This window comes from Podarcis melisellensis (assembly GCF_964234715.1).
Source record: "Podarcis melisellensis genome assembly, chromosome: 5".
NCBI classification, from domain to species: domain Eukaryota; kingdom Metazoa; phylum Chordata; class Lepidosauria; order Squamata; family Lacertidae; genus Podarcis; species Podarcis melisellensis.
Genome location: NC_138537.1, coordinates 42013964 through 42028337, shown reverse-complemented (window position 1 = coordinate 42028337; position 14374 = coordinate 42013964). Strand labels below are relative to the sequence as shown.

The 14374-nt window shown below is 46.1% G+C and overlaps 2 protein-coding genes across 2 annotated transcripts; one reads left to right on the top strand and one right to left on the bottom strand.

The window, feature by feature from the left end:
- Positions 1-4168, bottom strand: AVPI1 (arginine vasopressin induced 1). The gene is made up of 3 exons (XM_081912264.1): positions 3943-4168; positions 2137-2497; positions 1-457 (listed from the first exon to the last, which is right to left on the bottom strand). Exons 1-3 carry the CDS (start codon positions 4055-4057, stop codon positions 295-297), a joined length of 639 nt encoding a protein of 212 aa, XP_081768390.1. The 5' UTR covers positions 4058-4168; the 3' UTR covers positions 1-294.
- An 818-nt stretch (positions 4169-4986) lies between these two features.
- MARVELD1 (MARVEL domain containing 1) lies at positions 4987-9619 on the top strand. Its single transcript, XM_081912265.1, has one exon. The coding sequence runs from the start codon at positions 6691-6693 to the stop codon at positions 7213-7215; it is 525 nt and encodes a 174-aa protein (XP_081768391.1). The 5' UTR covers positions 4987-6690; the 3' UTR covers positions 7216-9619.
- Positions 9620-14374: the final 4755 nt, after the last annotated feature.

The window sequence follows — 14374 nt, the reverse complement described above, 5'->3', positions numbered from 1 at the left end:
GACTGTATAATAAGCTTTATTAAATATGACCAGGTACATTCAGTCTGTAGTGTTTGTGCTTTGTCATAGCCGGATGTGGTCAAGTCTGAGAACCAGAACAGGTAGTGCTTGAAAGAGAAGGGTTGGTTTCAAGTTTCTCCACCATTTTTGCCAGTGTGAAGCACAGAGGATATTATATGAAAACATTTTGCTATGAGAGAAGTGCATGTTCCATACGAACCCCCCTTGGGTTCAGGCTACTCCTGTTCCGTACAGTGACATTTAACTACAACTGTTGCCATCAGGTTCAGTTGCTCACCGGCGGAGCTGGTGCAGGTAGTCTGCAGTTCCCATTCCACTTTTTTTCTTCCTGTAGTGGGAAGCAGTGTAGTGGCTGGTTTGATCAGCTGCATCTATCTCCTTATCACTATTGCTGCAGCCATCAACATCAGCACATGATGTGGTGCGGTCTTCAATCCTATAGGAGAACAAAGGCACCCATTAAGAAATGGAGTAGTATGTTATCTCTTCTGGAGAAGTAAGCAATATGTACAGGCAATAAGAAGAGAATTGCCATGGTGTCTTTCTACAAGTAAAGGAGGAAAGAATTTACAGGTGTGGCTACTCTTGCAGTTGAAAGTTACCTTGCTAGTTTGTGAGAAGCACACTTGCTCTCCTTTTCCTCTAGATCAGCAGTAGTGCCCAATTCTCAGCCCCAGCCATACGTGCAACGATCAGAGGTGAAGAAAGCTATACAGTGGTACCTTGGGTTACATACGCTTCAGGTTACAGACTCCGCTAACCCAGAAATAGTACCTTGGGTTAAGAACTTCAGGATGAGAACAGAAATCGTGCTCCAGCGGCGCAGTGGCAGCAGGAGGCCTCATTAGCTAAAGTGGTGCTTCAGGTTAAGAATGGACCTCCAGAACAAATTAAGTACTTGACCCGAGGTACCACTGTAGTCTAGCAACATCTGGTTGGCCACAGGTTCCCAAACCCTGCTGATCTAGCTGTCTTTGTATCCTCCATGTTTAAAAAATATAAAATTCTGTTCAAAGGGAGAATAAATTGTGTGAACTGTACAAATAATGCAAATGAATTACATTTACATGTTTACTTACTCTGCATACAAAAATTCTGCTTCTGTTAATGATGAGTGGAGGGCAGGAACTAGAGAAAGCTTTGCCCCTCTGGTTTCTGAAATTTCACATTACTCGCATACTTTTGCATCTACATTTTCAACTTGCGTAAGCTGAAAGCTGAGGTTGGTAAGAGGCTAAACTCTGTACCTGTCAGCAGATTCTGTTTACATGCTATGCCTGAGTACAATACAAAGCACATTTGCTCCAGTTTTGAACACACTGCAATATAACCAATGAACACATTTTTAAGCAAAGGATGCTCTAACTCGTGGCTTTATTAAGAGACCACTGTTGATGACATATGGCCATAACTATTTTACATCTGCACAACAGCATTAAGAGCAGGTAACACTAGTTGCTTAGGAAGAGTTAGGAGGTCGAGGCTGCATTCACACTATAAAATGGAATCATAGTGCTTTAAATGTAAACAGTCATGTCTTCCCCCCAAACTGCACTTTACTAAGGATGCTGAGAGTTGTAAGGAAGTCCCTGTGCCCCCCCCAGAGCAGTTTAACAAGCAATCCCTTGTCACAGGGAACTCCTGAGAACTATAGTTCTGTAAAGGGAACAAGGACATCTAACAACTCTCAGCATCCTTAAACTACAACTCCCAGAATTCGTTGGTGGAAGCCATGACTGTTTAATAGAACTTTATGGTGTGAATGTGACCTGACTTGAGGTACAGCAGCTGGCCAAAAGTATACAAACCAGGAATTTATAGAATACATCTGTAGGTAGGAAGTTACTGGTTTTAGGTAGAGATCTACTGCTTACTCCAGGAGTTGAGAACCTGAAGTCCTCCAGATGTTGCTGAAGAAAACCCGTTATCTCTTATCATTGGCCATGCTAACAAGACAAATGGAAGTTAAGACTCCAATGAGATTTGAAGGGCCATCGCTGGCCTACAACCTGCTGTTGCAGAAACAGCAGGGGAGAGGGGATCTTTGTGGCTTTATTGTTAGATGGTGAGTGCAAGAGCTGTAGAAGCAGGGTGGCATGAACATGGAGACCATACCGTAGGCGGCTGAAGTGTTGGAGCTCTAGGAGTCTGGTGGCACCACTCATTTCTGAAGGAGGTCTCAGGTGTGATCTCAGCCTCAGCTTTCTCTGCCTCCTTCGGAGCTGTTGCAAGGCGTGAGCAATGCACCGGCTCCCTGCACATTCCCAGACCAGCTGGGCCCTCTCCTCGGCTTGGGCATCCCCACTGCTGTGGAAGAGGCGGCGCAACTGCAACAGCCCCACCCCCTGAAAGATGTTGGCAGATGCTCTCTTGCGAGTGCAGGCTTTGGGGGTCTGATGCTGTGGCAAGTCACAGGCAATAGAGGCTGGGGTACCCATGATGCTAGGGTCCCTCCACTCTGTAGCTGAAGGTGGCTCTGTGAAAGAGAGAGGAAATAGGGTGAAACAGCAGAATGACTAATCCTGCCAGCCACTGCTACTCCTTTGCCACCCTCAACTTCACCTATGCCTGCCTAGCTGAGAGTAGATGTGTAAGACACAACCTTTCCACAGCCATGCCTCAAGGCATCCATCCTTTTTGCCAACACAGCTTATCTGCCGCCACCTCCTACAGAACAAAACTGGTTCCTTCCCCACTGAAGGAATTGGGATTCCTATTCTGCAGCTGACTCCCGGCCCTTGGGGGATGTGTAGGCCATCAGAAAGAGAGCACCTCCATTTTCCTAAGCAATCCTCTGAGCTCCCCCAACACCATCCAGATTGTGTTGTTAATTCTCTGGCAGCAGAGTATTAAGCCAGGCCTCTGCTTGCTCAGTACAGGTGTGCTCAAGTTGGGAGGAGCTACATACCAGAAAACAGCTCCAGGCTAAAAGCCGGTTTGCATGCACGGAAATTCCACAGAAGCTGGGATGAGTGCCAGGGTGGGGCCATATGGGGCAACAGCTCACATTCTTGCACTCAAGCAAAAGGGGTGGCATTTGTCCTCTCCCAGCAGCCTCCCATGCCTTGATGTCTCTTATGGTAGAGAAAGCCTAGGGACAGCAGTTAATTCCCAAAGAGAGCCTGATGACCCACTTGCCCAAATAAGAGCTACAGGTTAACTCTGGAAAGCTTAGACGATGCAAGCTAACCCGGCAGTGTCCACTCCTCACAGCTGGAGCCTCGCTTGCCAGCTCGCCAGATGATCCCAATGAATCATGGTGTTCAAGCCATGAGATGGGCACGCGGGAGCCGAAGAGACGAGCCAATACGTCAGTTACCGGGAGCTAAGGGTGCACTTTTATATCGCTCCGAAAATGGCATTATACATACGCAGCATGCATATTTGTCCCTCGGCCCGGTTGCTGTGCAGGAACCGATATTGGGACTGGATGGAAAGAGAGAGCTGATGTTGACTTGAACCACGGGGAGACGCAGAATTGAATCTCCGTGCTCAGCATGGAGATAACTGCGTGACAACGGGCCAGCCTATGCTACCTTACCGGGATGTTGGGAGGATAACTCCCAAGTATGCACCCCTCAGCTCGTTTGCATTACAGTATTATTATCCCCAAATAATAATTCACGCGGGGCCCTGGGAGATCTAGGGCAAGTTACACTGTCCATCTAACCTTCCCCACGAAGTCGTTCTGAACTTCTTCGAGCAAAAGCATGATGTCAAGGGAACAAAAAGGAGCCCAGCAAAAAAATTATTCTGGTTTGTGCTGCCCCGAGATACTGGCAAGGATTGTTCCCTCTCCAGCCGAGCGAGGAACCACGTCCCTTCCCCCACTCGGGGGAATCTGGCATTTTACAGCAACAGATCGAGGCCCATGCCCAGACCTGAGTGGATTCGGGCTCCTCGGACAGGTAAGTCACAGACCTGGCGGCTGCTGTCGTCCTTGAGGCCACGGGTCTCTCGAAGGCTCCTGGAGACCCGCCAGGGCGGGCGGTTCCCCTGCTCTCGCCTTGCCTCTCCCCAAGCCGATTCCCGTCATTCGCAGGCTCACGCGGCGAAGATTCCTTTGTCCATTGAAGAGCGCAGGCAACCTGCATCTCAGCCAATCGGCTTCATCTGCCTCTTAACTCCAAGGTTCTAAATCCGAACTCCGAAGATAACCAAGGCAGCCAATCGGGTGGGGAGGAGGCGGGGCTCCGCAGTCCCTGCTGGTAACGCGTGGCAGGCGGCGTTCTTGACGTCACTGGGAAGGGCGTTAGCCTGCAAGGAGAAAGAGGGGCGTTGCTTTTTCCTGCTGTGGTTGACTGACAGGGACGGCGGGGTGTGTTTGTGTGTTTTGTCCACAGGCACAGAGGCGTCTGCCTTTCCTTAGGCTGAACCTAATTCCAGCAAAGAGTTAATTGGCCCTCTGAGAAACCCGATCGTGCCATGTCACCGGCGTGGAGGCTTAATCTTCATCCTATCCTCTCCCCAGCCCCACTTTATTTTCTGCTTGTTTTCCTTCAGTGGCTCGCGCCGAATTCTCTCTTTGCAAATGAAGGGTCAGGACGGAGTATCTGGTTCTGGCAGGGCAGGGAGTGGAGGTCCGCAGGGGAGCGAAGTACGATCGGCCTCCCTGACAGCAACCTGAAAAATAGGAATTGCTGCTGGAAAGGATCGCTAGCCTGACCCCGTAACGTCTGGCTTCTCAGACCACTTCGGCAACCTGCTCGCCTTTGCCTGTCTGGGCAATTACGGGCCTGTCTGGCAAGGCAGCAGGCGAGAAAGGGTTTGGAGCGTGCCCATGGGCGTTGCCAGGATTTTTGTTGGAGGGTGGGTGTGGGTAGAACCTAAGTTAGTTAGGTATTTTTATTGATGGGGGGGAGAGCTGCTCCTCCCTGCCCCCCCCCGGCTACGCCCTTCAACGTGCCTATTCCGCTCTACTGAGCCACGCAAAGTAGTCGCAGCCAGACACGTGCTAAGGGTCGACGTGGAGGGAAGGCGCGGGCTCCACAGCCAGCTCCTGCTGCGTGCCAGGAAGCCAGAACCCTCAGGCATGAATTTTTGCCGCCGTGTTCTCTGGGAAGTATGTAGAAAGATGCCATGGGATTTGACTTGCCCTTTGATCCCCAAGAAGACGCACACTGAGATGTAATTTTGCAAACTTATCATAGAGAAAAAAGGGATCAGGGTTAAGGGAATGCCCTGTTTTCATTTAGACCTCTGCACCCCTTTCCAGGGACAGTCGCATCCACTCAGGATACAATGTCACATGGGAAAATTGCACAAGTGTGTATCTTGCTGCAGATCCAAGCTGAAGAATGCGTCAGCACAAGCAAGAGCTTCCAAATGTGCAATAGTGGAAAAAGACATACTTAAATGAATTTTTTTAAAAAACAAATAATTAAGTGCAATGTAAACTTTTTTCTGGAGAATACCATGTGAGAAGTGGTGCCGTGAAACTTAAAATCCTGCATGTCACACAGAAATTATTGTCTGCAGCTCCTTAATGAAAGTCAAGAGACCCACTAAGATCAAAATTAGAGTGATTTAAAGAATGGATCCTTTGTATGCGAGTTGACAACCTTCCTTTTGGAACATTCAACCCTGCTAGAGGACAAGCTGGTTTGAACCTGTTTAGGAGAGGTCTTGACTTACTGATTCATTCATGTACGACATATCTTGGTCACCTATTCATCCTGTCCTCTGGGCAGCTCACAGCAGTTTTAAAATAAAGCCAGGTCTCTAAAGACAAAGAGTGAAGTTTACAGGCACAGGCCTGTAAGTTGTTTCCAGATAAGGAAACAACTTATCCATTTAAAGCCTCTTAAGTTTTTTATTTTTATATTCACAAGTTAAATCAGGAGTGTGGAAAGAAATACTACTGTTTTTTTCCTGGTCTCCTCTGCCTCTTTAGAACATAGAAAGAAAATTGACCTGAGTTCTGACATCCAAGATGAGAGCAGGCTGGAGTTTGTTTGCACCATCTAGTGGTGCTGGCCAGGACCTGGGCTACCAGGAGGGTCAATACAATGCAGAGTTTTGAGGCTGTGTACCTGCCATACACTTCAAGCACTTTACCCCCTTCTGAATCCTGGGAACTGTGGCTGAGAATGGGAAGTAAAGATCCTGAGAATTGTAGCTCTGTGAGGGGCAAACTATAGTTCCCAATCACCTTATGGGGGGGCAGGAAATGTGCTTTAAATGTATGGTGTGCTTTAAATGCACGATGCCTATGCAGCCAATGTGCCCAAACCCATCTCCTGCAAGGGAGAGGCAAAACTCTGTGCCCGCAGGGCCCACATGCTGAGGCAACCTTTGTGCTTAGGAAGAACTGTTGGCTGAAGCAGTACATAGTGTGTAGCTGAGGAAACTGTGATGCTAAAGCAGCCAGCTTTACTGGGTGTTTTGAGAGCTCTCGGCTTGGGACTGCAGGGGCGTGAAGGAGAGAGGAGTGAGGAGTTAGCAGAAGGATGGAGAAAGAGAACCACCCAGAGAAGAGGAGGGGCAAGGGGGGAACAGGGAGGGACAGAGCCGGGAAGCTGAGAGGCCCCTGCACAGGAAAGTCCATTGAGCTGCAGATGTTTGGCAGCTGCAGACAGAGGAAGTGCCTGAGAGGGGGGTGAAGTTTGCTGGGCTCCAGAAGGCAGAACTGGACGGGACAGAAGCGCCTGGAGGCCGCAGTCTTGCAGCATGGCTCTTCCACCACCTCCGTCCTCCCCTCCACCGCCTTGCCCGCAGTCGAGAGAGACTCTGAGTCTGAACAGGCCCTTCTTGAGAAGTCTGCTGGGAGTGCTGCGCATTGCCCAGCTGCTGACGGGGGCTGTCTGCTGGGTGACTTTAGCAGCGCACAAGTATGAAGGAGCCACCTACTTTGCAGTCTTTGCGGCGGTCCTGCTGTGGTTGCTCACCTTGGCGCTCTTTGGGCTCAGCCTGCTGGGCCGCTGGTCTCTGGTGCCGGTGCTGGGAACCCGCTGGCTTATGACGAACCTAATGCACGATCTGTTGCTTGGGGTTATTCTTTCTGCAGCTGCTGCAGGCATCCTGAGCCAGAAGGCACGGAGTTTCAGCTACTGCAACCTGCCAGACTACAAATGGCCCTGCAGTTACAAAGCCTACCTGACTGCTGCCGTCTTTGCAGGTATCACTGCCTTCTTTTACCTAATTTCAGGACTCTACTGCCTGGTACGACATTTCCAGGGGCACAAGGATATCTGAGAGATGCAAGGAGGTAGGCTGATGGGCAGGGATGGACAGACCCTTCTTCAACCAGACGGACAAGCCTTGTACACATACAGTCCCCACAGACTGCTCCTTGTTCCAGATTCATCGTTGCCTTCCTGATGGAGAGAAAAAACTTCAGTAGACTTTATTGGGAGAGGGGGAGTAATCCCCTATGTCCATGGTACTGATGGATGCTCTATACCCTTCATCAACAGATGGATGCATGCTTTCATGACCCAGAAGCTAGAAATGGTGTATCCTTCAGATTAAACGTGGGAGCCAGATTGTGGGTTTCCCTGTTTCTTTTCTTCTTTCCCTTGGCAGGTGGGTCTCTGTGGGTCTAGAAAGGTTTGGCCTGGTCTATGATTCCAGAATATGTGGTTGACATAAGATGCCCTGGAAGCCCTTGATCATTCAGTGTTATTCATAATCCTTATAGGAGCAGATTTAATTTAGTTTGTAGTGTTTGTTCATATGTTTTTATGCCATATACATAAGATCTCATCCTCTCACATTTAATTAATGTTTAGTAATACTGAATATCCACCCTTTAGGGTGCTCTGTTGGTATATTATTAATATTATCCCATTTCAGAAGTTATATAAGCATAAGCTTAGGAACCACCCCCAAAAGCTTCCATTGCATTCTTTTCTTCCTCCATAGCATTCTGTTTTTAATCAGATATTTATAAATGATGGTTCTTAGTAACTTTTTTATTTTAGATATGACCCTGATGTGGTCATTGTGACATTTATAGCACAGCATAACTCCAGTAACCAGTTTTTACTTTTTAAAAATGGATGTGTTGAGGCTCATGTCTTTTGGATATTTGCACTTCCTAACCTGTATTTCCTAAATGTGGGGCATTGGCTTTGCTGATTAAAGCAAGAGGCACATTCTCCTTGCTTTTGCTCAGATGAAGTTTCTTTGTTCTTACTATTAGATATGTAAGCTAAATACTGACACCAACAATGGGATCCAGAGCTTAGCTCATTAGTCCATTTCTGAGGCCTGGCAATCCCTAGCTCAAATTACACACACTGTGCCCATAAATGTCACTCTTGTAACTTCCTGAATTAATTAGTGCTTCAGTTCCTTGAAATCTTCTTGAGCCATTGCCTCATATTTGAGCAAGCCACCCCACAAACCAATTGGTCATAAATAATAGGAAACATTGGAGAGTCTGCAACAGGTTATGTAGTGATGGAACAAAAGAGGCCAGAGAGCAGGGCTCTCTCACAGAAATTGGAGTGAGGTGCTGGTCATCATCTGAGGCCAGGATTGGAATCCAGGTGGATCACAGATGTGAATCTACCCAGTGTGGCTCTATATGAGGTTGGGGCCAAACCTTGATATTTGGTATCTTTAGGAGGCAAGTACTTGGATATTACCATAGTTCTGTGATCTGCAAAGACTTCCTAAAGATACCCAAATTCAGGTTCCTGCTGAAGAAGACTAATAGTGTGTGTGTGAGAGAGCGAGCTACCAGATTCCAGACTGTTCTTAGCCCCTTTTATGGCAGGGTCTGTATCCTCCTGCTCCCATCATATTCCAGAGAAGGAGGCATATTTTATTCTGCATGAAACATCAAGATAAATCCTACCCTGGATGGGAGAAAGAATTGAAAGAGAACCCCAGGGTAGAAATTTGCAGACAGGCACTGCAGCTGAATGGTCGACCGTGGAGGAAATGTAATTACTGCAAAAGCTGGCTCTGGGCCAGAAAAGGGGAGGAAAATATTCCTATGGCAACTGTGAAGAGAAACAGTTACATCACATGGAAGACTTCTAACAGGGTCAGGGTGCAGAGTGCCCGAATTCCCCGTGCCTAGCAGGGAAACAGGATCCAGTGCTGTCGGGTACTACTCCCGCATGTCTCATGACTTTACATGAAATATAAGAATGTGACAGCACTCACCATACAAACCTTGGAACTAGGATCAACCCCCAGTTGCTACCATGTAAACTGAAGGCTTCATCACACTCACGGATTGTCACACATTGGATTTCACCACCGCTGGATTTCTGCCTCTGAAATATAGAAGTGCTTTGGATAAGAGACCCCTGCACCCCTTTGACTTTTACTGTTTGTCTAATTGTGCTAAACTCCCAGAGCAGCTACCACAGCTATCTTTTGCTAAGATGCTACATCTAATGTGCCTATATATCCCTACCTTTTTTCAAATGGTAGGAATAGGATCATTCTTGTTGGAGCCTCTTTTCCCTGTGATAAATGGACCCTATTCCAACACCAAATGAGGAAGCCCACTTCAACCATGCTTAAGAAATCATATCTTAGAGTGGACCGTGGGAGTTTCCAAAAAAAATTGGATTCCAAACTCTGGACATTCCTGACTTTCTTCCTTCTCTTCTACATGTAATAAAAACCTTGCTCCCCAGCTGTTTTCATCTTCATTATTGTACTTTGCCAAGGGTATTTACTGAACATTTATTTGCTTGTACAGAGATTACACAGAGGTTATACATTTCCAAATTTGTTTGTAGGAAGGTCACGACAATGAGCATCCTATCTGTTTTGGTTGCATGGAAATTATGTATGGTATTCAATGAAGTTTTATGCAGAGTAGACCCATTGGAATTAATGGACCTACTTTTCCATGTTCATTATTTTTATTGGGTCTACTCTGAGTAACACTTAAATAACACCCTATATGTCTTCTCATCAGTCATCATCTCACACTTTTTAATGCATTTTCCTGTTGCTTTCCCAGCCATAGAAGTTTTGTTTTTTTTAAGTGAATTTGTTGTGCCAGGTCCCTTTAATTACACAAACCTAAATTTATGGTGTGTATTTTTCTCCAAAATAGTGAGACCAATGCTTTATCTAGCTCAGCATTCAATCTGACAAAAGTGGCTAATGAATACCATAGGGACATTCATAAACAAAGCATAACTGTGATATCCATCACCTATTTTATGGCTCCCTGCAGCACCAGAATAGAAAAGATCCCCTGTATCTTCCCCCTTTTCCTATACTCTCTCTCTGGATTTGAAGGTTGTAGGTTTTTCTCCTGGGCCAGACCCTTTTTACTTCTCACTGCTGATCCTTGCTCACTCAACCTTACACCTATCACATGCCCTGCCCTTTGACTGTGTGTTCCAGGCACCACAAGATACCAATTTAATTGTCACCAACCCAGCTATGTGTGTGTGTGTTTTAAGTAAGCGGTCAGAGCAAACCTGGAGATGTGCTGCAGTGTATTTCACAACTCTCTTGCTACTAATTTACTCAGAGATATTGATTTTGTTATCTCTGTTACTCCATTTTAAGCAAGCAAAGGGCAATTATTCCATTGATGCTGTGCTATCGTCATCTATCAAGATGACGTCAGGGACCTTTTGAATATGAAACGGTCACATAATATGTAAGTTATAGGTACAGTATCAGGGCCCTGGCTGTTAGCCAGTCATGAACATGGAAGGTTATTCTATGTATCTAAAGCAGGGGTGTGTGGACAGATGTTGTTGGACTTGTGTCCCATCAGTGCCAGCCAAAGTATGGCTGATGGTCAGGGTTGATAGCTTGGTAGTTCAGCAACAGCCACAGATTCTCCAGCCTTGATCTAAAGGGTTGATAAAGTATGTGGTTTCCTACAAATGCAGGGCATTCATTACTCTTGAAATGATTTATTTTAAGTAGGCGGAAGTTTGGAATCCCTATCTCACTCCCTATCTCCCACTCAATCTGAACCCTATCTCTCAACTCAAATCAAGCCTTATCTCTCATCTCAAATCAAGCCCTGTCTAACTCTCTCCCTCAGAAACTGCTCCTTTTATTCTCCCTCCAAAGTGCTGCTCCTCTCCCCTCTGTGGCTAGCTGACTCTGTGGCTAGCTGTCAATCAGCGAGAGGCTCCAGCACTCTGGTAGAATTTCCGAGGGATTGCATCACCAGACTCTGGTCTGGCTCTGCTGTCTGTCACAGAGAGGAGCAGCTTACTGGAGCCACATTGGAGCATTATTTGGTTCCATACTCCAGTTGCTATATTGGGATATGAGACTGGACAAGCAGATAATGGAACAGCAGCCCTGGTTTGGATTATCTATCCACTTCACAGTCAGCCATCATGTATGGCAAAAGGTGCTCTCTATATAGGGAGTTCTCTGAATCACAACAGTCTATGTTGCTGCAGCGGCAGAAGTCCATGATGTAAGACCCCTCATCATCTCAAAACAAGCACAAGCTGGTTATGAGCCAATATGAGGTTTAAATCCTGGCCCTTCCAGGAATCCACAAACCCGTAATGACTCTGCTGATTACCTGCCAGCCAGTTTAAAGAAGAATGGGGAATTTTTGAATTTGAGAATAGAGAAGCAGGGCAGCCTGCGAGTCAAAACAGACAGAGAATGAGTAGTCCTAAATACAGGGCACTGTATCTCCCTCAGCTGTTTGATACTCAAGAGGTCATTGCATCCCTTTTGGGGGTAGATAGAGGGAAACACTGAGAGGTGAAGGGGTATAAGGCAGGAAAGGTGTTGGCTGTTTATTGGATCAATTTTTGGAGCGGTGTCTACAATTGTTTTTGGAAGAAGAGTTTGGATTTGATATCCTGCCTTTCACTCCCCTTCAGCAGTCTCAAAGTGGCTAACATTCTCCTTTCCCTTCCTCCCCCACAACAAACACTCTGTGAGGTGAGTGGGACTGAGAGACCTCAGAGAAGTGTGACTAGCCCAAGGTCACCCAGCAGCTGCATGTGGAGGAGCGGAGACGCGAACCCAGTTCACCAGATTATGAGACTACCGCTCTTAACCACTACACCACACTGGTGTAGTGAGCCTTAGAGATGCTTTAGAGAGCCTTAGAGATCAGGTTTCTGGAGTCAAAGTCATTCTCTGAATAAAATAATGTGAACACTGGAACAAGAGGTTGCAGTCAGGGTAACAGCCTTATTAAAGAAATCACTCAATTGTCAGCCACCAAGGTTGTATCCACAATCCTCTTTACTCCCAGTAGCAAAGCAGAAAACAAAACAGTAACACAAAGAGTAACACAAAACAGAAACCAAAGGTAGCACAGCAACAGCAATTCATCAATCACAGCATTGTGCACCAATGCCTCACATTACTCACACATGGAAGGCACCAATCAACACATGACAATGGCAGAACAATTTCATGGCATTGCCCTAATCATTGTACACTCTCACTACTTATACTGTACAACACCTTAGTCGTCCACTAGGTCGCTGCTACCTCATCAGGTACTGTGGCACAATTAAGAGGAGTGTAGAGACAAATACATACAGCCACAAGCTTCAGACTTCCCCCCCCCAGAGAGCAGTTTGCATCCTACTCACAGTAACCCGTCTTTTGCTAGGCAAACAGACAGGCCCAGACATGGAAACGCTGACATTCCGATCCCAACAGTCAGCCAGTTCCCTGGTCAATTCAGTAGGAAGCATGCATTGAGAACCCACAGGCGCCCCAGGAAAAGGGATTTCAGTCTCACAGACAGCAAATTGCTCCCACCTAGAGAATCATCAGAACACTCTGGATAGCATAGTTGGAGGAGGAGAAGCCAGGACTCATGGTGTTTTGTTTGGGAACCATAGCACGACTCCCAAACAACATGGGTTTCTCATGTGTAAGTTCAAACCCTGGACGAAGTATCTCAACTTTTAAGTGCCAACTTTTAAATGCCTGCTGATTTTTTTTTATTCTCCCAGGCCTATGCAGGCAATTAATAATACACCTTTCAACAAAGGTTAACTTTTGTCTCTTGTTAACTTGTTAAAATGGTTTTTATTGTTTAGTTTTACATTTTATTGCATCTTCTAAGATAGTGCATGCCACCCCCGGTATTATATGTAACATTAGTACAAATAACCACAATGAGTTTATTTCTTTCATTTAAAAAAATGCTACCCAATTAATCAGGGGCACATTTTAACTGATTACTGCATTTTTATAAGTTAAACTAACTAATCTACCAAACCTGGCAGCATTAGTGTGATGCTCTTCTATGGTAAACACACCCACTGCTACTGAAAACTGGCTATGTTACAAGGTAAGCTGGCAATCCAATCCCTGATTCTGACACCCATTATACACCAAGCTTGTTCTTCCAAGAGCTGCCACCTACCTACCTATGGGTAGTGCCAACTGGCTAAAGCCCAGATCCAGCTCCTTTTCCAAGCACTTCAAAACTTGTGCCTGTGCTGATCAGTTCTTGTTGCTAGACAGCAAGAACATTTTCCACACAAAGCAACAAGTTTGCTTCAGATCAATAACATTCCTTAGCCACACAGCACTTTAGTTCAACTGTGACAAAACATATTCATACTGCAAATGTAAAGTGCTTAGAACCAGTTCCTTCAAAGAACAGGAGTTCCTAGGTTCTATACAAAAAAGTGAAACCAGCTTTAAATTTGTGGTGCAGGCATATTTTGCTTCTCTTCTAGTTGCAGTAGGAAGCCTGAGAAGCCCCACCCCAAACCACTGGAAATCCTTCTGAGATTTCACCAGACTTGTTTTCTAGCCTACTTTGTGAACTTCAAGTCTAAAATGTCCTTTTTACAATGGCCATTGTGCTCCCCAAGATGCTAAATTCTACAGTCAAAGCCATTTCTGTACTTGTGTAATGTAATCATGCAGTAACACATGCTCATAAATGTCTGCCTCTAGTTTAATAGTAGAGCCATGTTGGATAAATGCACACAGTGAATACAAAACCAAAAAGCACTGTGGGGAAAAAGCAGTAGCAGACTGGCATTAGTGTGTGTGTGTGTGTGTGTGTGTGTGTGTGAGTGAGTGAGAGAGAGAGAGAGAGAGAGAGCGCATTGTAAAGAAATAACTTGAGGGAGGCAGTGTATTCTTAGGTAGTTTCAGATGCTCTCAGCTCAAAGTTGTACAGTGGTACCTCAGGTTACATACGCTTCAGGTTACAGACTCTGCTAACCCAGAAATAGTGCTTCAGGTTAAGAACTTTGCTTCAGGATGAGAACAGAAATCATGCTCCGGCGGCGCAGCAGCAGCGGGAGGCACCATTAGCTAAAGTGGTGCTTCAGGTTAAGAACAGTTTCAGGTTAAGTATGGACCTCCGGAACGAATTAAGTACTTAACCTGAGGTACCACTGTACATAGGTTATTTTTGCAGAAGCAGAATCCCACTGAGGTGCGAGCAGCTGCCTATTCC

Excerpts from the sequence above, each read along its gene's own strand:
- AVPI1 (XM_081912264.1), bottom strand. The coding sequence starts at position 4,057 with ATGACGGGAATCGGCTTGGGGAGAGGCAAGGCGAGAGCAGGGGAACCG. Across the intron at positions 2,498-3,942 it reads AGGACGACAGCAGCCGCCAG|AGCCACCTTCAGCTACAGAG; the intron begins GTCTGTGACTTA and ends TCTCTTTCACAG. Across the intron at positions 458-2,136 it reads CAACACTTCAGCCGCCTACG|GATTGAAGACCGCACCACAT; the intron begins GTATGGTCTCCA and ends GTTCTCCTATAG.
- MARVELD1 (XM_081912265.1), top strand. The coding sequence starts at position 6,691 with ATGGCTCTTCCACCACCTCCGTCCTCCCCTCCACCGCCTTGCCCGCAG.